This window comes from Falco rusticolus, chromosome 2, assembly GCF_015220075.1.
Source record: "Falco rusticolus isolate bFalRus1 chromosome 2, bFalRus1.pri, whole genome shotgun sequence".
Taxonomy (NCBI): domain Eukaryota; kingdom Metazoa; phylum Chordata; class Aves; order Falconiformes; family Falconidae; genus Falco; species Falco rusticolus.
The window spans coordinates 44,323,495-44,348,567 of NC_051188.1; the positions used below are offsets into that span (position 1 = coordinate 44,323,495).

Consider the following 25,073-nt stretch of genomic DNA (forward strand, 5'->3'; position numbering starts at 1 on the left):
TGGGAATCAGCAAACTCTAAGCTAGTCTTTCACTGAAGTGGACAGATTCTCTCTCCAGGTATTGGCCATTAGGTGAAAAAAGGTGTTGATAAACAAAACCAGGGATTTTCTGTTTGCTCTGTAATCTTTTTCCATCCCTCGCAGTCACATTGGCCCATGAGGAACACTTTACTGCAACCTCTTGACAGTATGCAAATTTTAAAATTTTAAAAGCCACTACAGTAACTGGGTTACAGAATATACTAAAGGTGCAAGGGAAGGGAGAAACATCTTTGCAGTTGTTCATTTTCCTTTTTAACACCACACACTGTTTCTCAGCTTGAAAAGAATGCACAAGGGACAACAATCAGAGCTCCTTTTTTAAAAAATAGGAAGAAAATTTGCTCTACCTCATATACGATTTCCAGAGTCATTGGGATATGGAAAGTGACAAGAATCTCTTTAATGGGGCAGAAATTGTGACTGAGCTGCAAAATTCCAGGCCAGCCAGACCCATCCTTTGATAGGCAAAAGGGTAGAAACAGGTAAACAGGGAAAAGGCATACTCCAGATAATGGAATAATATCTTTAATTCTACTACATTAAAAAACACTGAAAGCTTCCTCATTTGAAAGGAGAAAATCTAGTTTGGAAAGTTTAATTCATGGAGAAGTGTGGAAACCAGCAGGTTGAAGCCCTGACTTGGGAGGCAGGCACCCAAAAGCCTTCCTAGGTCCATGACTGCATTCCCACCCACTGGCTCATTAACAGTCCTAGCCAGCATGTCTCTAAACTCATGAGGTCTTCACTGTTAAGCCGGAGCTTCTTTGAGTGCCAACCACAAGGCACATGTTCACACCTACTCATTCTGGCACCTGCCTGTTTTTCACCTACAGACAGGACAAGGTCCTGAACTTTGCCTATGTCTTGCGAAGAAGCCCCAAAAGGCAGGCAAAGTATTGATGATGGTGGCACTGGCAAGGTGGTGTATTGTGGCCCTGCAGTCAGGTAATTCACCCAGGGAAGGAGAGACTTCACTTGTAGGTCCTTCTCAGACAGAAGGTTGATTCAGCATTGCCATTACCCCAGGAATAACTCAGCTATAAGGACTTGGGGTCTTCTGCACATGAGGCCTCTCTGCAACCAGGAATGCAAGAACCGTGAGGCTAAAAGGTTGGGCAGTAAAGGGGGATTCTGGCTCCATACTAGAAATCTGCACACTCAGTTCTGAGAGGAGAACTGTTTCAGTATCCGTGGCTGTTTCTGGCCTAATGTTTCTCCAGGTAGGCCTAATCTAGGCTCCACGGAATGGAGCCTACAGTCCCACTCCTGTCCATGGCCAGGTAGGATTCAGGCTCTTCTTACCCTTTCTTCTTCCCAGCCGGTGACTTCTGTGCTCCTGTCTATATGACGGCTCAAGTTCAGCAAGAAGGTAGATGAAAGACTCCACTGCTCCCCAAGTATCTCCTCTGATTAGGCCTGCGTCAGGGATCCCAATGATTAAAACAACCCCGTGATGCTTGTGCTGAGAACCTAAACCTCTGTCAGGTTACCACTTTGTTGACAAACTAGGTAACAAAGCTCTCCTGCAAAGGTGGAAATACTGCTGTTGCTGCTGCCAGTTTGTTTTTCAAAAGAATCACCTCTGCTCCATTATCATCCAGAAAGGGCTATGTGGACTATCTCCAAGTGAAATGGATGGTTTATTCCATACTGGTTCCCTATATAGTCAATAATGATTTATCTAATGTAACTGGGCTTTATTTCCATGGAAGTAGTTATGTTCCCTAGGCCGGCAGCAGAGTATACACCTAAACTAGATCAGTAGCGTCTCCTTTTTGGTTGCTCCTGAAACATACAATTCTCTCCAGTGACTACAATGTGGAATTCAGGTACTTGTCCTCAGAGGTCAGATCACCCTGCAAAGCTTAACCTTAACATACAGGTAGAAATTTGTGTCCAAGTGAGGCACAACTGCTATTTGTTGAAGTGTTTAAAGAGTTCTGTGAGTGTGTAATAGAGATACCACTGTCTCCAGTGTAGCACAAGATACTCTCACTACAGCTGAGTGAGGGAATGAAAACTTCATAGCAGGTATAACTAATCTGTACTTTACTCTAAGTATCCGAAGTCTCAGTGACCTCCTGATTTTGCAGTTCTTCCCACTGAAAATGTTTATGCACTGAGCTGCACAGAGGAAAAGACGTAGATTAGGGAATTACTTCAAATGCTTTGGCTATCCTAGGTGCATTAATTTTTCATTACCTCATTTATGAAAAAAAAAAAAAAATCAACAAAAAACCTGAGGTAAAACTAAAGTATGTAATGAGGACATTGCAAATCAGGCAAAGGGAAGATCAAGCATTTTCTTCTGGCAGTGTTCTTAATTATTACCAGTAACATTCTATTTATTATCATCATCATTATTCCTTATTCTTTTTCTTTAAAATGATTCAAAGTCTCCCAAAATGTGTACTTTTATTCCGTTCAACAAACGATAGATTCACTCACAGTTGAAAGCAAGCAAAGTTTACACATAAGAAATACACTTTCTTAAAGCCTGTGCTCTGTAGTTACAGTTTGGTCCTGGAGATAAATTGCAAGTACAGACTTGGGCCTTACATTCCTCCTAACTGAAAGGGGATCCTAACAAATGAAACCATGTACTCTGCAATGCTTATTTTCTTCTTGAACTGGTGACAAATGAGAACTACTACTTCACGTTAGTCTTACAAATGGCGGGAATAAAACAGAGCAGTGCAAACGTCCATCTTTGAATAGTGGAGAGTCAAAGCAAACTAAGGTGAAAATGGTGTCTGGCAGGATAATTCAGATCGGGAAAGTCATCCAACTCCATAGCAGCTTGACCCTAACATAGCCCCAGAGGCAGTGCTCCAGCTGCCAGCTAGATAGCTAGCCAAGAAGCTAGCAGAGGTGCAAGCCAAGAAGCCAGCTATGAACTCACATGCCAGTGCTGGAAAGCTATATTCCAGAATTTGGCATCTGGGTTCTCCAGCTGCCAAACATCTCCCATCTGGCTGAGCCTGTGGAATGAGGTGTCAAAAAGAAGAATAGGGGTAAATTATACAAGAGCAAAAGCAGTACTGTTTGTGAGACACCAAGAACCAAGAGGGATATTGAGCCCACCAATATCTGAAACTCACATATAGTGTCACTTTGTCACCAGTGAAATGGTGCATCAGGACACTCCTGGATCAGAGGATGCAGTATGGACAAAATTCTCAACGTTTTACAGGAACAGTTAGATATGTATGAATGAACTGGAGCAACACTCCCAGCCTGTGGCCATCCACGGAGGTCAGAAGATGCATACCATTTGTGTAGAAACAGTTTTGAGTAAAACTTACAATGAGCCCAATACAAAAAAATGGAAAGGAGCCTACAAAAAATATTTCTTCAAGGCTTTGTGATCCATTCTGTTCTCCACCACCACAAAGAAAATCAAATATCTAAGAATATTCCTGTATTTTCATAACTAGAATACCATAATCATGAGTGTAATACTATGGAAGAATAACTTGAAATCTAGAGGAGAAAGATAATTGTAGTAATACAAAATTGAAAAAAAAAAAAAAACCAAACCAAAGTGGGCGGGCATGATATTTCATTCATATGAAATATATACACTCACACAGATGTATTTATTTGTAGCAGAATTAACTTCTGACACGCAGTTACTGTTCCTAAACTTCAATAGTGCTGTACTCCAAGAAACAAGACCAGCTGTGAGGAATACTACTAGCAGTGTGAGCCATTTTAAGTGCACCATAAAAATTCATATTTTTAAATGCCACACTGACTTAAATATTCATCTCACTGCTCTCATTTCCACCTTTCACTCTACAGACAGGTCCACATGGCCTAAACAAAGTCTGACAGATGTGACTTTCTTCAACAATTTGGTCCTTTATTCTCATCTCACTCCAGTCAGAGCCAACAAACTTTCAGTGGTTTAGAATTGGTACATGAGATGACTTATGCCATCCTCATCTGTATCTTACCATGCATGTTGTTCAGGGGGGCCTCATTAGTAGGATCTTATATTCATTATTATGGTATGTGTAAACTCTACATGAGCAAACTTTTGAGAAAAATACTGATGACATTAAAAAAAGAGCAAAAAATTGACAACATAAGGCTTCTTCTTGAAAATGCTTCCTGTAGAAGAAAAGCTAATATAATTGGTGACTACATAGAATATTATTGTTAATTACAGTTAAAGGAGCATGCATTCAAAATTTTATCTGAAATAGAAATTTTAGAAACACAACATTTTGGGAGACCAGTAGGCTATTCAGAATAATTTCTGAAGTTGCACTGATAATTTCCATGAGTTCAAAGAAAATTTGAAGGATTTTTTGAAAATACACATACCATCTCAATTTCATACCCAAGGAAACCTTAAAAACTTTGCATTTTGTTTTAACAGAGAAATTGCTGCTGCCACTACTTTGAAAATATATGAGTAATAAGGTCTTGCAAATTTTTAATATGAACATACCAGCTGTAATGCAATTAAGTGCAAATTGGAGCTCAGAGTAGATTTGAGGAATAGTTTCTGTATTTGACTTCTCATTATCGATTTGAGAGTGCAATTGCTCTTAAACATGCTGTCTTCTTAATTGTATTATGAAGCTTAGCTCTACCTATAAATGTGAAGATTTAGATTTATTCTGCAACTTATTTGCTTATATCAAATGTGCGAAGTTGTTTTTCCTTCTGTACTCCACAGACAGAGGGCCCAGGGATTACTACTAACTAGGTAAAGCAGTGAACTGATGGGTTTATACTTCTGACTCCAAAGGAATCTTTTTAGGGGCCCACAAAACAATCAAAAGAAGGGGGGAGGGTCAAGCAAGCAAGCAAGCAAGCACACAGAGTGGACAATTCATTGCACGCTACTTTAAAACCCAATAAACCAACAGCAATGACTCCAAAAAAAACCAGGGATCCTATCAGCGTTGGTACATCCTTTCCATCATGTGCCATCATTTCTACTTGGGCAAGGAGATGAACCCAAGGCACCTTATGGCATCACAATAGTCCTTGCAGTCACTCCCACAATGGATTTGTATATCAAGTCTGCACTCTAAAGCGGGGCATCTGCTAGGTGCATTACACAGTAAGGTTTTAAAATTTTTGCTTCCTTGGGGAAAAAAAAAAAAGCAAGGGGATGTTTGCAAAGACCTATTCCTACATTTTACAGCTTTGCTTGTTGACTGTCTCATGGTAACTGGCAATGACTCATTATAATATAAGCTATGTTGATTCACATTAACTTTGTTACTCAATTTCAGTAGACTATTTTTGGATATTTTAAACTGCATTATCAAACGCCAGACAGGATATTTTTTCTTCTATTCTCATATTTTAGTCATTGGGATTTGGAAAAAAAAATTGCAGTTTTCCCATGATGGACACCACCACCCTCTCAGCCCCAAAATATAAAAAGCAATAGTAAAAATCAGCTTTGGACCTTGCCTAGCTCGCATACCACCCAGCCATGACATAAAGAGGGAAAGAAAACTGAAAAGCACTGCTACTAGACTTTGTCAATAAAACAGAACATTATATAATACACAATAAAATGCTTCATACCTGGAGTTGAAAAAACGAAAAGGGTTAACAGCTGACCTGGCACAGCCCCACATGCTCTCTCTGGAAATTGAACACAGACAATTAGGAATTTTAAGTTACCCCAAACAATTGCAGGGGACTTAGACAAGCTTGAGGAACACTTACTGCAAAGTAAGCACATGACCTCAGTGTGGAAGGGACTTTAGGATTTTCCCATTTGCTTAAAAGTCCTTCTTAAAGTGAAATTGCTCTGTAGAGGTCCAACTAATGCTAAGCAAGTCATTAGGAGCCCTGCCATTAATTTGCATGGCAGCAGAGTCAAAGCTTAAGGGCCCAGGTGTCACTTAGTGGTAATTTTGGATCACGGTGGATCATATTTTCTTATTAAAAAATAATCAGTGACCAAGAGGTAAAAATTTATGTGATTCTAGAGCAGGCAGACATTGCACAAAGAGGAAAGAGAGGCTGGAGCAAACATTTGTTCCCAGAATTCTGCTACTTAAGTAATACTGTTCCCAACACATCACTGAAAAACCTAGCCTTTAATGCTTTTTACTTAAAACAGACTCCAGGGAAAATAGGTAACCTTCTACAACACTATTTGGAACACTGAACAACACAAATGTAAGGTATCATAGCTGTATAAACTCCTATGTTGGGATTTGGACTACATGGAATGATCCTTTTCACTGACAAATTCTGATCTACTGCATGTGCTTAAACAAGAAGCACCATACAGCTGGCTTCTGGAAACAGTTCCATCATGTTAGGGAAAAAAAAAAAAAAAAAAGAAAAACCTGTAGAAAGCCAAGTCCATGAATAACTCCCTTCAGTCCTTCTCCCTCTGGTTTAGACCACTCAGTGTAGCATGAAATTAGTCTGAGGCCAACGCCCAAGAAACTAGCAAAAATATTAGAATAACAACATGAATCACAAAAATGTTCTAGCACACTACCACTTGAATGCATTTGCACTGGATACATTTTGAAACCCTTAAAATGCTCAATTAAAATGGCCATGTTGGCATATTAATTGCTAAAAGTGAAAAGGAAATTTTCAAAGCAACTTTTCTTTATTTATATAATTGAACTTTCCACTGGCCCTTGGAAACTTACAAATAATCTATTTTCTCCCAAGATTTTGCACTGCAACTTTTGAAGCTCTCACATTTCCTTGCTTCAAGTGTATAGTAGACACTGGTCATCTTTACTGTTTGCTTGATTTTGCCATTTGTTAAACATTGAATTTCTGATAGGAACAGAAATATGCTATCAAGATGATAAAATGATGTACACAATTTTCAAAGCCAAAGTTACTAGCTCTATCGCAGCCTGACGTCTTTTTTCCATCCTCATTTTCCACTCTCCGTGTACAGTCCCTTCCTTTTTCAGTAACATACCTCAGACAACTTGTCCCATGGTATCATGAGGTACAGATTTTATCTCACAGTTGTGACAGTACCTAACCAAAGGGCACTGGGACAAAATCTCCCCTAGCCCATGAACCCTCAACTGAAATCAATATGCACTGAAAAAATGGCAACTGGACACCATAACATTGACTGTTGTCTCCCTTGTCAATTAATTTATAATCATGTCTGTGTCTTATTGGAAAAATACTTATTTCTACAGCTGATACAAACGGCCCAGAAGGAAGGCATCATGCTAAATTTTCTACACTTCTTTTCATAAAGGCCTCTTTGTAACAGCTAAGCAATAGGGCAGGCAAGAATACAGTTGGTGAGGATGACAAGTATTTGCATGCTGAGTTTTTGTCAGTTGGAAATTTAGCAGGCAACTAAAACTCTGGTTAGAACCTACAGTATCCAGGCACTGAAGTGAAAGATACCCAGACATCCTCCAACCAACCTCACAGACACCTAAAACTTACTGTGTTCTACTCTTGTTTGGCCTGAAATTCAAACGGCTGTGTCCTCCCACCCACTCTCTGCTCTGATCCAGAAACCATGGGGAGAAATGCTCAAGCCTTGCCTCTGGGACTCAAACCTTATCTGTGCTATGAAAATGCCTAAAACACACGTGACAACTCAGATCCAGCATAAAAGGGATCTGTAATAGTCACTTCCCAATCCAAAATACAAGTGTAAGAGGAAAAAGAAAAGGATGTTGTAGGACCACTCCTAGGTATCTTTTGCATTCTAGCCTTACGTTTCAGAATTGGCAAATGTAGGTATCTGGCTTCCTGAGTCAGTGCTCTAACCACTAGGTTTTATGCCAGACGTGGGTGGCTGCACCACTGCTGCTGGTTGTTGCATTTTTAACAAGACTGAGGGCTGGCAGGAAGAGGACAGCATGCTCTGTGTTTTAATACAGGCAGAAATAGGTAAGCGGAGAACAAAGTACTTGATCTTTTATTTTCACAATGAGTAGTTGGGCAGGTAAGCTGGCTTTCTTTTTCTTTATTGCTTTATTTCCCCCCCAAACTGTATTTTAATGAGCAACTACAGGTCAGAAGCCCAAGCTCCAAAAAGACAGCACAGATGACTCATATCCTAGTACCTAGCAAGTAAGTGGAGCCAGCTCTGGGAAGGCGATCGCTTTGCCCACTGAACTTCAGAGCATTTAACTCTGTGTTGACTGTACTGTGGGAGCGTTGATGCCTTGTGTAGGTGCTCTGAAACACTGCTGGAGCCAATCACCTATTTCATAACCTCAGAATGGCTCTGCCAGACCTCCCCCAAAGCAGGCAATCTGCACCTTGTCTCAAAGTGCCCGTGCTGTAATGGTTCATCTGCACTCTGGGTACCTGCAGTATTTCACGTGTGTTGTGAGCGTAGCGGTACCTCTATGCTATGCAGTATATTGACAAGGATGTACCTGTTACAGAACGGCATGTACTTGGTAGGTCCTCTGAAGCAAAAGGAAAAACACATTTTAATTTGACTATGCCTTAGTAATGGCAAAGAATCTCAGAAACGATGTGGTGATACAGACAGCAAGTAGTTTGGAAGTGGAAATATTGAGTGCAAAGGGAATCAAGCTGTTCAGCTGAGTAAAGAGTTTTCAGCAAATGATTTATTATACATTATCCTGCTACTCTGCTTTTGAAACTTTTATGACTAAGATTTCAGTCATTATTCCAGTTCCTCCTCTGAACTTATTTATGAATGGTTTGACTCTGTGGCCCTGATAAGCAACTGATCACAGAAATAGCAATGGCTATCAGTTCTTAAAATAAACACCATGGTGAGTTCTCTGTGAAGCAACTTGTCTGTCTGACAGCATTTTGTGTCCCTGCTTTATCACACAGTATCCCATCCCTATGCTAAATATTGTATTTTTAATAAAAATAATTGGGGGAGGTGTTTTGACAAGACAGGCTCCCGCTGACTTTTAATGAATTCAGAAATCCAAGTATTTCTTTTCATGCCTGCTGGAAGCTTCTGGTCACTTCCAAGTTACTTAATTTTTCAGGCTCTGTTTGCAACACTGGAGGTTTCCACTAAGAGCACATACTGTTGACAGGATTTAGGATGAGCATTTTTTAGGGAACCTCTGACCTCAGTACCTGCCAGCTTGCTCCACACTGCCTGAGCTTAGTGACACATGCTAGGCAAGAGTGGTTTGGCTACTGCCGCCTCCTCTGATCCACCCTGATCTCTTCCTTACTTTCTTCCTGCCTCAGGTTTTTTTATTTCCTTGCCCCACTGTATTCTGTGGCAACTTAGTATATCCCAGAAGGGTAAATAAATAGAAACGAAGCCAAAACTTCGTTCTTGACACATCATCATCATGGCTATAACAATGAAGGTGCTTGGCTTGACTCTGAAACCTGTGGCTATCATTACTTCTGACACACCTCAGGATTAGATATTATTATGTGAGCCATCGTGTTGCTTTACTCCTTGTTTCAGCCTTGAATTCCTTTCATTTTGGACAGAGTAACTTCATACATGTGGTGGCTTTCAGCTCCAATTATCCTTTTCTCGATGTGTCCAAAAGAGTAACACTCATGCCCTCAGTCACATACGCATGGAGAGTGACACCTCCTTGGCACATGGGCTCAGCACAAAAAACTCTTACATATCCATCATCCACGAACTTCCTTTCATTCCTCTTTATCTCCAGCCTAAAAAGAACTAGCTGTGAGAAATGAGGTTGCAGCAGAGTCACTGTTAGTGAAAGAGGCCTGAACTAATAAAGTGGAAAACCTAGCACAATCTTTTCCCATTGTGCAGGAAAACGGAAAACGGCAGAAAATATGTTTTCTCTTTAAGATTCCTGTATTCACTTGCTCACTCGATCATGCCTTGCTAAACAGTGTTCCCCTCTTCATTGTGTTCTTCTTTGCATGCGGTTTACATACCTGTGACCTACATAACTTTTTTTTTGGTGTTTTTTGCATGTATTGATCTAAACACTCAAGAACATTTTTCCATAAATCAGTATAAGCACTGCTATTAAGATTTAATTGTGCTGCATGTTTGTCTGTCACAAAATCACAGGAACTGCCTTATGGAAAAGGAAAGATAAAAAGTTATCTGATCTAGATAATGAAAAAAGAAGTAATTTTGGCTCAAGTGACAGCAGAGGACAATGCTCTTTCTTTTTCTTATCAGAAGTCAAGGTAGCAGTTCACTGAGGTAGTTTTATTGTGGCTTTTTCTGGCAATGTTCTGCTATCTAATCTGTACTGATGAGTATTTGCTACAGCTCTGAATTTCTTAATGCTCACAACTCTGCCTCTGCTTTCTGTGCTCATTTAGGAAGAAAAAAACCAGAAAAAAACTGAATAACGAATCACTGGGGAAACAGATGCCAAATAGGTGTACAAACTGCTAACTGGGTAGCAGTAATGCATAATGTTATTTATAATTCATTCTTCGGTGTCATGCTTTTCAAGCAATTACACAATGCCTGCCTTCCTATCAATAAAATGCATTTCACATATCTAACCACTAATGACTCAAGCTTCGCTCTGGAGCAACACATTGTAGTGGATTAAGCATGGGACTAGAAGGGAGACGTTCCTGATCCCAGCGCATTCTCTGCTTTCCTGCAAGGCCTTGAGCAAGTCACTAACCTGCAGATAATTATAATATTTGAACATACTGGGGACTTGTACAATTTAATTAGTTAATGTTTGCAAAGCACTACAAAGCTAAAAACTGCTATGTGAATTATAATCATACACTATTGTTTTGAGGCACTTTATTCCAAAGCACATTTGTGTAAACATGTTTAGTAATGTAAAATTCCAATAATGGCAAAGTTTGATAACTACCTTGAAATGACTGGCACTTTCTTAAGACTAAAATTTAACTTAATTAACAAACAATCTATTTTTGGGAAGACAGTTATATGAGACAATTCACTATGGACACCGAACTGAAGCTGGGAAACATCTTTGAAAGTTTGCTTGTGATAGATAGAGGTAATGAAAAAGACATACAGAAAGGTATCTGTGAATCCACAAGTTACAAATACCTGTCTTGCTGCACCATATTGGTCCACAAAATAGCCTAAGTGTTGAGTTATTTTTTCTTTTCAGCATCCAGACTTGTTACAGTTTCAGGGTTACTCATTAGACCCAGTGAAGTTAATGGTAAAACTCCTCTGGACTTCAACAGAACCAGGATTCCTTGCTTCTTCCAGCTTATTATGCACTTAATTTAAATATTTCTCTTAAAAGGAAAATTACTCCTAGCAATGGTAAAATATGTATTGAAAAGCAATGCCTAGCACTTCAAAGTGATTGAAGAGAAGAGACATCCTAATGGCAATGGGTCCTTGCTCTCAATTCATCTACTCAATAGTCATGGTAACTCTACTGTTACAGGGGAGATGATAGGAAAACGTAATTTTGTGTAGGCCAAGCTAAAAGCACTTTTATTTTCAAATTACCTTTCTTCAGGGAACAATTTGACTCTACCCCTATCTCCTAATACACTGCCATTTAAGCAATACCACCCTTTCAAAGCAGGCAGTGATGTCAATTTCTTTATAGAAGCTGCTTTTGATTTACAGTTGCCATCCACCTGGCCCTTGTTCCTAATGATTGCTGGCTGATGGGAAATCTGTTATCCTGGCAAAAGACTCTGGGATATATACCGGCAAATTTCCACACCAAAAAACCTAGAATCAATGTGCATGCACAGAATGGCACCCTTTGATTTTACTGCCCAACTGTCAAGTTATTACACTTTTTTTTTTTTTTTTTTTTGTAAAATCTCACATATGCAAAAAGAAAAAAGAAGAAAAAAGAAAAAGGACCTTTTAAGAGTAATATAGGTCCATTTGGATTGTTGAAACCAAAGGCTCACAGTTAGTGCCTAAAGACCAATTCCCAAAAGTATACATGGCTTTCAAGCTCTAGCAGTAGAAGTCCTTAGCACAGCTTTAGGCACATTCATTTTTATACATAAACAAGAGAACTCAGAGAATTCAAATTCTACTAGAAGAAAGTTTGTAAAGCAATATATAAATACATTGTAGAAGAAGTCAGCACTTCTTCAGCAAGGTAACTGAACTACATGTAGGTAGGACAAATCACACCTCTACTAGCTGCACAGGCCCAAAGTTTAGATGTACTGGTTCTATTTCTTCTTGAGTCACAGAATTCCAGCATGGCCTTAGAAAGTCACGTACAGGGGGATTCCTCATATATAACCTTCAGCAATGTTAAGTTTAACCACTCTCCCTAAGCCATCTGTCCTGGCTTCTTTGTAACGACTGGGGAAGGCAGACACCTCCAAAAAGCAGATGATTACAACTGATGCTCAGACCTAGGAGTATGTGCATCTCTGTATGGAGGAAATCCAAAATATATGAGCCTAACTTTTGGATAAATTACATTGTGAGACAGGAACCTTGCTGCAAGGATATGTCTAAACTGGGAAGTCCAGTACTGCCCAGAGGTTCCCGAAGCTAGCTGAGACACAGTACACCTCTGCCAGTTCAGTACCGCCCTTGGGTCATTAGCCGACTTCTGACCTAGCAACACTTCTCACTGCAGAAACCTTTTCTTTTCTGCTGCAGGATTTCTATCTGAGACTGCCAACAAAAAAATAAAACACAACTAGAACAGAAACATCCCTGAAATAATGACACAGTGGGAGCATCAATCATAATACAGATGACTGCCTGCCTTACAGGGCTCTATGTCACCAGTGTATTTCACTTAAGTATCAGCATACACACCTCTCTATTCATGTTTAGTAAGTCAGTCCAGTTTGTAGAGTAACTCTGGAGGAGGCTGAGGAGAAGCCCCACCATATAACAGCCTGTGGGGAGGTGGGAGGCCCAGGGGCAGTTCTGTTTATGAGTGTGGGGTCCAATTTCCCCCCTGGAGCGTGGCAGCAACTGTGCCATCTTAGAATCATAGAATGGTTTGGGTTGGAAGGGACCTCCAAGACCATTTCATTCCAAGCCCCCTGCCACAGGCAGGGACACCTTCCACCAGACCAGGTTGCTCAAAGCCCCATCCAGCCTGGCCTTGAGCACTGCCAGGGATGGGGCAGCCACAGCTTCTCTGGGCAGCCTGTGCCAGTGTCTCACCACCCGCACAGGAAAGAATTTCTTCCTGATGTCTAATCTACATTTACCCTCTTTCAGTTTTAAGCTATTCCCACTTGTCCTATCCCTACGTGCCCTTGTAAAAAGTCCCTCTCCACCTTTCTTGTAGGCCCCCTTGAGGTACTGGAAGGCTGCTACAAGGTCTCCCTGTAGGCTTTGCTTCTCCAGGCTAAACAACCCCAATACTCTCAGCTTTTTCTCACAGGAGAGGTGCTCCAGCCCTCTGATCATCTCCATGTCTCTCCTCTGGACTTGCTCCAACAAGTCCATGTCCTTATGCTGGGGGCCCTAGAGCTGAATACAGTACTCCAGATGGGGTCTCATGAAAGCTGAGTAGAGGGGGAGAATCACCTCCCTCAATCTGCTGGTCATACTTCTTTTGATGCAGCCCAGGACATGGTTGGCTTTCTGGGCTGCAAGCACATATTGATGGGTCATGTCGAGCTTCCAGCCCACCAACACCTCTAAGTCCTTCTCCTCAGGGATGCTTTCAATCCATTCTCCGCCCAGCCTGTATTTTGCTTGAGATTGCCAAGACCCAGGTGCAGGACATTGCACTTGCCCTTGTTGGACTTCATGAGAAATGGTGCTCTAAAGCCTTACTGCAATGGAAAAACACATCCCAGACATGGGAAATCTTTATGAGAAAAGAAAAATTGATACCGATGTATTCCCACAATTTTGCTTTAGATCAATTAGCATTCTCCAGTGAAAAAAATGCTTTATTGAGAAATTCTGGACCAGCACTACTCAGTTCTTCATTTGTAAAGTCACCATCCATTTGTGTGCCAGTTTTAAAATGAGCATTTGTTCATGGAGGGTGCATGTGCCAGTGGAGAAAGAAGCAAAGTTCACGTAAGTACTGCCAAAACACCCTCGTTTATGTTTCTTGGAGACTCAGGACAATGTATTTTGTCTGCAAGTAGAAGAAAAACCTGAGGTGAAAGTTCCCTGTAATGAATAGCACAACGGAAGTAACGATTGCAACTGAAGTAGGAAGATGGACAAAACCAGTGTGGAAAGTGAATGGCTGATGGGAACACAGTTATAAACCTCAAAAGGGATAAAAATCAACCACATAAGTTGATTTACATTGAAGAAGAGGAGGGAGAAAAAATAAGATCTAAGGAGAGAAGTTCAGGCTTGAAAAATACACTCCAATTTAAGAGAATACATTGATACTGTGGCTCTGCTGTCTGTCAGCTGTGGATTTTTTCGCTAGTGCAGCACCCAAAACTATCTTCCACTGTACTGCAATAATAAAAGCCAGCAGGATTTAAAAATAAAGTAAAATGATCTCATTAGCATCAAAGTATCAATCACATAACCAAAGAGAACTGGGTAGAGTCAAAGCCCCTAATCTCATTTTCATACAAGCACTCAGCAGCACCCAGCTCAGTGCAAAGAAGAGTTCATGCTAAAGGTCACCATGGTCACATCCAAATGACAAATCACATTTCTAAGAATTAACTGGTGCTATAACTACAAGTATTCAGGATTTCCTCTCTGAATTTTATGTCCCTCCATTATGCCAGAAAACCAAAGCTACCATAAGCATCATCCATTTATATGCACAGTCCAGCTTTTCCTTGACATTATTTGAAAGAAAAAATCGTTTTGTCAAAGGGGTTCCCTCTGCCTACAACCCATAAGGAGAAAAAAGTCTAGATGAAGAAGGAGGAATTCCTGGATCTTTGGATTTTTACTGATAAACTGATGAAAAGTTCATGCTAAAAATCACCCTCTGCCTGTCCCGCTTCTGCCCTCAGCCTCTGCAACTAAGAGATCTCATGTTGTGTGTGTTCAGGGAAAGAGGGCTGCATGCTGTAAAATAACAAATTTTACTGTGCAAGTGTGCAGGGAAAGAAGATGAATGCCCTGTTCAGGGTTTGCATCATTATATACATGGAGATGGCTCCTGAGCTCCAATGCATCGGGGCTGCCTAGGGATGGAAGGGCTGCCAGGCTGAGGGAACAACATGTTGCCTTTGAGAGAGGCCCTTAAAAAGTTTTACTGGTCTAGGGCTTGACTAGTGCCTTCTCTTCCCTTGGCTTCATAAAGATTTCTAGAGCGTATCTGAGTTCTGACCCAAAATATATGATGTTATTCTTGCTGTGTAATAACCATCAGTGGTGTCAGACATATAGAGGCAAATCTGCTCTTTGTTAGAGAGCTACATGTCAGAATGAGTTTGTAAAACATGCTACAAAAGGATGAAATGCTGCTTACAATGCAAAGCCCACTGAAATCTACATATTGCTGCAATATTTATTATCAGCCAGAGCATATTATCTCAGATTAATAAATTACTCATAGTCTATATAATGGTAAGGCATAGCAACTGCCATAAAGCAGCACTGTCAAATGAAGAAATTTCAGCAAAGTACCCTGCTTGAATTAATGACTTCGTTTATCTGTAACTTTACATTATTGATTGGGTTTGCTGAAGTGAAGGACAACTAGGAAGTCATTCCAAAAGAACTACTGAGAAGTCTGGAAGCTCAGCCAATATAACGCTAGCAGCAAGAAGGCAATTTCCCTGAGAAAAAATAGTCATACTTGGTTATTTTACAAATATGCAGGCAAATGACATTCTGTTGGCGTAAATAAAAACTAATGCCAAACATGTGGCTCTTAATGTCTGATTGTCACAATTTTTACTGCTAAGAATTCTTTTCTTGTAAGGCTAGAGTGGACCTGACACAAAGCAACAACACGGGCTGCTTGGAGTTTTAGAGGACACGAAAAGCAAAGCTTTCATGTAGGCATTCCAAACTGCCCTGTGAACCACAGAAGGTAATTTCTAAGACAAGAAGCTTAAAAATGGCTTTATTAAAATAACAGTTCCTCCCCAAACACTGACTTGTTGATTTCCTTCAGCTTGTGTTTAAAACCTCGGCTTTGCTAACCCCACCTGGCAGATACATAACCAAAGGAAGATGCTGGAGCATTCAGTATTGTCCTGTCACTCCCACGCTCTGGCATGCCGAGTCCCCCAGTCAGGTGCCGTGGATTGCCGTACCCTTACCTCACATCAGAGATCTGCAGTGCTGACACGTGTGTCCCAGGCAGCTGTCTACACCACCTGCAGTCTATGGAGAGGAATGGGTGCTCATGGACTTGAGTCTGCCTCTATCCCTAAATTAGACAGCTAGAATAGGTCAAAAGAATTACCACCTGGACATGCCAACTGCTATCTAGCCCATATGCAGGGAGGCGAGATAACTAGCTCAGATGCAGATATCTACGTTGTAGATGTCTAACTAGGCAAGACAAATCCTGAACCCCACAGACAGCACACAGAGAAAGTCAGAGGCTTCACCAAGGCAACTCCCCATAGCCCCCACAGCCCTACACGTAGTGTGAGGGGCTGCACAGGACCGACCCAAAGCAAATACCCCACACAGGGTATTTGAAATCCCTTTCTGTTCTTGGAGACTAGGTAGCAAGAGGCAAATACATACACACACACACACACACACATATATATATACACACACACACACTTATAATCCTTATGCAGGATCACTTCAAACATGTCCGAAAACCAACCAGGAAAAGGTCAACTGTTGTCTTGCACCTGCCACCAGCACCTACAAACTGGGCTCAGTATTTTGTTTAACAAAGGCAAAACTGCACAACGGCAATCCAGTACGGAAGGAAAGGATGTTGCCATCCCTTTGGAGGTGCCATGCTGTATTTCCCAGCCAGCATATGCAAGAAGTTATTTTTTGTTGTTAACTGTATAACTATTCACAAGAAAGAGCTTACAAGCTCACTTAAGAAAGAACACATTCTGTGGGACAGTTTTCTAGACTCTGAGGTCCAGCCTACCTCACTTAGGCACTTAGCTTAGACCTACGCTTTACTGCTGAAGCAGTCTTTCTATGCATGCCCCTATGCTGCCCAGTTATTCACCAGAACAGTAGGTGCCTTTCCACATCTTCAGAGGAAAATTCCTGTCTGCTAAGTTTAGATGCTGAAATTGAGCACACAGGATCTCCCTTTGGAAGGCTTCAAAGGCACTTTCTTCTCTGCAACAAGGGTACGCAGAATTTGAGCTTTTATTTTCAGTGGACTGCTTTGCTAAACATCCAATATTAAGGCACGTTAGATGCCTAAATTCAGAATAGAGCATGCCTGTATGGTACTTTATTATAGAACAAGAAAGAAATGGGCTGAGTGAAGATAGTATAATGTGCCAATGTCTCTTTTCAGATCAGCAGCTGTACGTGTGGTGTCTGCGACTGAGAATGAAGTAAATAAGACAAACTGCAGATCACAGTCAAATCAGATTTTCCTAATGGGGCTTTTGAAATAAACTAACAGATTACTGTTTAAATAAAACCTTTAACAAGGATGAGTTGATGTTATATTATTAAATTTCTTAATTTAATTCTTAAGCTCCAGAGCCAGCCAAGTAATATTAAACATATTTACCTTCACAAGCTGTGGAATGCATTGTGGAAAAGCTATAAAAGCTTTTCATGGTTTGATCAATTCTTTAAGTGTTCAAGCAGTATCAATCACAGAGAACAGTATCTGCCTGCCAGTCATATATTTAGAAGTATTTGCTAATACCCCATGCTTCCTCTTTTCATTTATTAGACAGAGCCATTTAGTACAAAAACATGACAGCTTGTTTTATTTTTCTGGGTTATTAAGTGTCCCATAAACTGAGAAAAAAATACTTAGCATTTCAGGACCTGGTGTTGTAACTAGCAGTCTATCAAGCAACAGTGCTACTGGTGAAGAAACCTTCCCTTCCTTTATCACCACCGGAACTGGAGCACACCAAATACAGTGACAGCCAACGCCTTGCTTGCTCATACAAACCTCCCTCTCTGCTTAAGGGAATTGAAATTTGAGGATGACAGTTGCTGTGCTTGACTAGATGAATTAGCAGGTGTCTGGTGAAAATGCAAAATAAAAATAAAAAAGAGTTCCTCCTCAAACACAGCTTAGAAACATCAATGCTTTTGGCCAGGAAAACAAAGCAAAACGTAAGTACTTTTAGATACCATGTTAAGACGTTTAAAATGCATCAACAATAAACTATACAACAACGTCTAATGGCCTTTATTACATCCCTTCTTATTCAATAATACCCAGAATGCCCATGTTTTGAACCTCTCAGATAAAGTAATGTGTTTTGCGGGTCTAGCACAGGCTTCAGTGCCTGGAGGCTCTAGTTCTATTTCCAGCTCTGCTTCAGACCTACAGGGTGACCTTTACGCATAACCTCATTTTCCTCACCTATAAAATGGGGATATTAATACTTATTTACCTCACAGTTGGTTCCCTTCCAGCTGCTACAGTGACTGAGCAAGCTCATGCATCTACAGAATTGCTAATGTTCATGATAAACTTTCTTTTTTTTCAAACAAGCAGACAGACATTAAATTAAGAACTTATTTGTCCATCCAGTGAGTGAAAGCACCCAGGAAAATAACAGCAATGGAAAAACTGTTTAAAGCCCCTCACTACTTTCAATGACACTGTCCTTCAGGAGAAATGTAGGTAGTTCCTATTTATCAGCAACTAAAATGAACCTGTTGATGCTGCTTTCAGTCAAGAAAAAAATTCAAGTTTTTTGAGTGAAATTCTAACCTGGTCTCCCTTTGGAGAAGATATAAAAACACTGCAAGTTTTGCAAGTAAATAAAGGGGAAGAAACAACTTCAATTTGAAACTTTAACTAATAATGAGGGCGGAGAGAGGGACAGGAAAAGAGAATCAGAGAGAGACAAGAGATACAGCCATCTCTTCCTAAAGGGAACAAAGCTACACAGAAGAGATGCTGGCAAGTGTGCCAGCCCGCAGCTGGGGGGACACCCCTGCAGTATTGCCGAGGGCCAGTGCCTCCATCGGCCCGGGGATGCCTCGGCAACACTCATCTTGCTCTGGGAATGTGATACTTACTCTTGTACTGCTCTGGCTATGGAGAGCGCTGTAGATCCAGTTTCATTAACGCTATCTAAGGTCACATTTGGCAGGTCGTCATCATCACTGTCACTTTTAATTTGTCTGGGAGATAGGCCTCGGGGGTCCATTTGTGCTGGAAAGAGACATATAATGGATTAATATGAGCGTGCTGAAATTAATCTCGTCCCAGAACAACATCAGGGTGCACAACACATCTGCTTGCTCGGGTCGGATGGCACCGCTTGTGCTGAGCGTCCCAAATCAGGTGATGCACTGGCAAAGTCACCTAGCAGTGCTACAGCCAGGCGACGGCTCTTCCAGTAGCACACGTGCCTGTGAACACACACAGGCAACACCAATGCATTCAGCGCACCTGAAACAAGACTGCACATGTAACACACAGCAAAAACTCAGTTCACCCTCGAGTTACTTACTCTGCCTGCCTTCAGAAAGTGAAGAGAAAGGGCTACATCTGCTTCATACAACACTGCACACTAGAGAGTAAATTTTACAGCAAAATGTCAGGAGCAATCTTTGATTCCAAATGTTCATCATAAGATACCAGGCTAGGACCCATGTCATTCCAGTCAACTAAAACTTAGGCATCTCAAAAACCCCAGGTGTCCTATTTCTGACTCAATTCAACACTCGTGTCAACCTGTGAAGGAGCCTTCCCTCCATGGTACACATAGCAAAGCTGCACGTAACCTGGCACAGGCAGCTAACTTTCAGCTGATAAACTGATGGCTGATGTTGGGTAGGCTTAGATTTTTTTTGAAAAGTCATATAGTCTCAGGTCTTATGAACATTTGAAGACGAGGAATTGCAGCATTATTTTGCCCATCCATAGCTTACAGCATCCATCCTGTACGGCAATAGTGCAGGTGCCCGGGCGCCGGCAGTGGGGCCTGCAGGGCACCTGTGAGAGGTTCCAGCTGGTTTAAGAAAGGGAAAAAAAATTGCCACACAGGCAGACTGAGGAAGAAAGTGTGCGAAGCAGCCCTGCAGACACCGAGGTGAGAGGAGAAGGTGGGGAGGAGATGCTCTGTGGTGGAGCCCCGGGAGCGCCCAAGGCACAGCAGGCTCTCCTGATGGAGCTACGGCTGGCGGGACCCAGGCTGGGTGGGAGCAGCTTGCGGGGGGGGGGGGGGGCGGGAAAGAGGGCAGAGAGGAGATGTAGGGACTGACCCCAGCCCCCACTCCACAGCCCCCTGGCTGCTCCAGGACAGGGAGGGAGACAGGCTGGAAATGAAGGGGTGACACTGAGCCTGGGAAAAGGGGGCTGAGGGGTGGTGGTTCTCACCATCCTAATCTATGTTTAATTAGCAATAAATTAAATTAATTTTCCCCATGTTGAGTCCATTTTGCCTGTGATGGTAACCGATCTCCCTGTTCTCATCTCATCTCATGAGCTCTTCCACCTCATTTTCTCCCCTGGTTCTGTTGAGGAGGGGGAGTGTGAGAGTGGCTGGGTGGGCACCTGGCAGCCAGCCAAGGTCGGCCCACCAGAGTTACATTTTGTGCCAGAGAGACAGGAAAGGAGAGCAGCGAGTGGGCTACCTGCCGTCCGTCCCTCTTATCCAGGCTGCTGCCTTCCAAAGGGAAGAAAAAACACAACCCACATACAGGCAGGGGTAGGAAACCAAAGGATGGGCATGGGGCGGGGGGGGAACTATGGGGCACAACTGTGGCCTGAGATACTCCCCGAGAGGAATTAGGGGTTGCCTGTGCCTGGGGACAGACAGAGAGACAAACTTCAGAGGTGATGTAGAGAAACAGACATTCCTCCTTACTCATGAAATACCACACAGGATTAGTAAGTGCTGAGAGACACCAAAAGCAGCTGGAGTAGAGAGCAACACTGGAGAGATGCCTGAGGCTGCAAGGGAGGTGTGGTAAGGGGAAAGACAAGCAAAGAGATTTGTTTAATAATGTGTTTATTTTACTTGGTCAGGTGAAACAGGGGAATCCAAGATTATTCATTTAAAGAGGTAACTGTTGCAGTTTGTTAGCTTGTGCTCTCTTGTACTGCAGTGTCAGGGACAGGACACTCTCTGGGTCTTACAACATGCTTTTCAACAAAGGCAGCTGTCATTCCTACCCAACTCCGGCTAACCACATCCCTGGACACAGGTATCACAGGCTCCCTTCAGAGTTCATGAACAGATCAGCGGGCCTACAGCTAGAGAGCAGCTCCAAAAGTCACAGTTATATCTTTTGCCACGTTTCTTATGTTACCATGTTCACTGACTCTAGAAAAGGGACTGAGTTACGCTGAAAAATGGGAGGGTTGTAGATACTTTGGGAGCTGTGCAGCTGTAAGAGTAGCACTGATGGATAGCTCAGCTCTTGAAAAGAAATCATTCTCCAAACGAGCGGTGACTCGAGGGAAAGTTGATCTTAAATTTTAATTTATGTCTTAGCTGTGAACCACCTCTGAGTAAAAGAACAGTGAGTGATTATAACTACCCTTCAGCTTCATTTTTTTTTTATGTTAATGAACTTCATAAAGAAAGTACTATTAAAAAATGTTCAGTAAGCTGATGCAACCACCCCTTCTGGAAGCACAGTGCATTTACAGATGCACAATGCAACTTTTACTAGCTTTTACTAGTGCAGTTTAGGTGCCTCACTAATACCAGCTACACGCAGACTGCTTATTATTTCGTCATGTATGATAAAACACCTTTTGCTTATCAAAGTAAAAACTGTTGACAACAAACAATGACCTGCATGAGACAAATGTACAGCAACTTTGAAAGCGTCCAAAATTTTTAATTGTTTTAGGTAGTATGGGTACCTTTTCTGACTGTGCTTCTTAAAATCATGACCTACACATGATGGTATTCCATGTGTACCTGAGCATTAAGGATAATCTAGTATTCGATTTAAGAACAGTTGAGCCATCTAGTCAGCTGATTTAGCCCCAGAAAACTATTTGGAAAGAAGTACACTTCTGCTCTGTTCTCTGTGTTCTTTCTTACAAGCAACTTTACGTATGAGATTATTATTACTTATTTCATTATTTCTTCAGTTCTTCTTAAAGTGAATCTTGTTACTAGTAGTTGTATGTTTGTATCTGCCCAATATTTAAATGCTGCTATACACGTTGCTTTTGTGAAAGCTAAAGTTTGCAAATAAATTTAAAATCATTAGCAAAAAGCTATGTATGCGATAGTTTGCATTAACAATGGCTTAATCTGACTTGCACTACAGCAAGTTTTAAGTAGCTAGCTGAGAAACTTAATGTTTAAACCTAAGCCTAACTTGAAATCACAAAAGTTGTTACATAATTTAGTCTGTAATACAGTTATTACGCACCAATTCTGATCACTTAAGTGTGAACACACCTACATAAAAGGAGACAGCACAAATGCCTATGAAAAACCTTACACATTTTTGTTCCTTATAAGACATAATGTTGTTTCATTATTACTGCAGATTGACAGCTCTGAAGATTGAGACTCCTGTGGTACTTGGTGGTGGTTTTAATTTACCAGAGGAATGCGCGAGGATGAAAACTCTCAATTACCTTCTTTTTGTTTCCGCTCTGCAAGGGAAATCCTACTCTGCCTACTAACACAGCCACGAAGCTGCTAGCGGGGTTGTGCTTTTGCAACTAGGGATAATGTGGCCCACTGCACACAGTTTGCCCCACCAGATGCCAATGTTTGAGCACTTCATGAGGTGCCGTGAGCCGTGAGCATGGTGAGAACATAAGGCCAGGAATGGAAACATACCAGTGGGCAAATTCAAAGGCAGGCTATCCAAGGACATTTTTTGTTACACCTTTGCAGTGAACCTAACTAAAGACAATAACTGAATTAGAGAATGGCTTAGGGATTATTCCCTTAATTTTTAATGTCGGCCCACATATACACCCTTTTTTGTCTCCCTCTCTATTTGTGACCTCTTCTCAGCTTTCAGACTTGGGTGGCCAAGGCACTGGAGAGCCAAGGTGACTAACCAGGAGGCTGAAGTTCACCACTGCCAGCTGGTGTGAACTGCCCCATTTTCTCATCAGCATGTCTGCTGCTGCTGTGGTGAAGAACAGCCTTTAAAGCTATTCTCCTCTCTGAAATAAGCCATGTGAATAACCAACTGGCCAAAAGCCTAACAGATATCTCCTCCTCACACTCACTACAGTGTGCAAACTGCAGTACCAGGAGTTTTATACATTCAGGGTTCATGACTCCCACTTACGTCAACAGCTTTGACTTTCTCTTGGACATCTATGAACAACTGTAGAACTGATGGCACCAAGGTTTATAAATAACAGCCCTAGTTCATAAACACTGAATTAAGAGTAATTGCTGGCCTAATGAACATCAAACCAGAAAGAATGAAGAGATGCAGGCAAGAGATAATTTAGTAAGTAAGATTAAAAAGGTGGAGGACAAGTGAGTAGTGGAATGCAATCGGCAAGCAAGGTGGAGGAGAGCCAACAGAACATGCCAGTGCATTTTAACTTCCCTTTGTGCTGTACCTTGCTCTGATGATCAAGGTTTTCCTTGAACTTAGGACCACAGGTCTGGAAGGTACACACCTGGGTCACTAAATTGAGTCCTCCCTATCACAGGCACACACATTTCATTAACAAAGCTCAGGCCCTAAAAATGAGCTGGTTTTCTTGCCCTTGCTACTTCTCTTGAAAGGCAAGATTTGTCCAACAGAGCTATCCAGTGGTTTCGTGAAGTATGAATGAGGCTAAGGCAAGGCAAGCAAAAAGAAACAAGTCAGAGACTGCTTTCGTCGGACAAAGGTATCATTGAAAAAGTGCACAGGAGCTACAGAAGCAAGCTGTTAGCGCTGCATGCTGAAAAGACTGGTGAGCCAGGGAAGTTGTTTAAGAATGTCTGCAAGTGCTGAAGGCTGCAAGCAGCCACGCCAGTTTCCATCCTTGTGAGCCTCAAGAAACAATGATCCTTTTTGCTGAAGAAGGTTCACGGAGTCGCTCTTGATGCATGTGCATACATGCAATCACTTCTCAATAGCCCCTTTGCCAAACTGTACCAAAAAGGAGTTTCCCTTTGGGCTTTATAAGTGAATTCACTCTGCACTTGTTTTAAGGTAAGATGTGCAAATGGGTCTCACGTAAGGCACACACCAGCCTGTAAATACTCCAGAACTTGGTCTACCATCATTAATATTTTATCTGCCAGCTGTCAGTTGCCAGTAGGAAAAAATCTGATATGGATCAGATATAAGCTTGCTTCCATTTCTATTGAACTAAAAAAATGGTTTTGGCTTTAAAATTTATGCTGGCTGTGGGAGCCAAACAATAGCTGATCCTGTTTCTCAGGACAAAAGTGCCCCTTCTGCAATGCTGGAACAGATTTAAACTTGTACAGCAGCTTTCTAATGAGCACCGACTGAATTTGTACCTTCTGGCACATGACCGTGTCAGTTTTGCTATGATCCAGGACTAAGCAAGCCATAGAAGCAAAATCTTCAGGAAGAATCCAGCCTGCTGGCTGCTAAGGACAGACAAACCCCTCAGAACAAGATGCAGCCTCCACCTTCCCAGGGGAATATCCTGAGCACAGGGCCACAACATCAGGGTATTTTTCTCCTTCTCCACTCTCTAAACTGCTGCTCCAGTCCACATTGGAGCATCTCCTGGGAAGGGGGGACTGCAGATTTAAATCTCTCCAGGCTGGCGAGAGCCCAGCACACCTCCTCTCACTTCTCACACATGTGCTGGTATTAATTATTAGACTGTTGGGTAAATGCTATCCCCGTCTGTCAGAGGCTCCACCCAAATATGTCCTAATCACTCCACTTCTTTGCAGCAATTATTTAGGGATATGCAGCTCATGCTCCAACCTGGTCAGGTAAGGCAAGGGCCATCACAAATCCTGCGGTTGGATGCCTGTAGGTAGGCTGAATCTGGGCCCTTCTCAGTGTGGAAAGGGCCATACACTAACATACTGCTATCACCGCTGGCAGTTTTCAGTTACTGCAACCTGATTTATTTTCTCCAGTCAGCTTTCCTGTGAGTGAAAGAGATGAAAACTCATCCACGCAGTAGGCTCAC

General features: G+C 41.8%; 1 protein-coding gene across 6 annotated transcripts in view; it reads right to left on the reverse strand.

Annotated features, from left to right (window-relative positions):
* KLF12 (Kruppel like factor 12) overlaps positions 1-25,073 on the reverse strand; it is a 251,878-nt gene that overhangs the window by 60,821 nt on the left and 165,984 nt on the right. For 5 of the 6 annotated variants that reach the window (XM_037378161.1, XM_037378163.1, XM_037378162.1 and 2 more), the window contains 2 exons: positions 19,034-19,169; positions 5,599-5,658 (listed from right to left, as the gene is read on the reverse strand). In XM_037378161.1, the coding sequence (XP_037234058.1) occupies positions 5,599-5,658; positions 19,034-19,169 (196 nt within the window). The remainder of the gene's footprint in view (positions 1-5,598; positions 5,659-19,033; positions 19,170-25,073) is intronic. The other variant, XM_037378167.1, reaches the window with a different exon arrangement.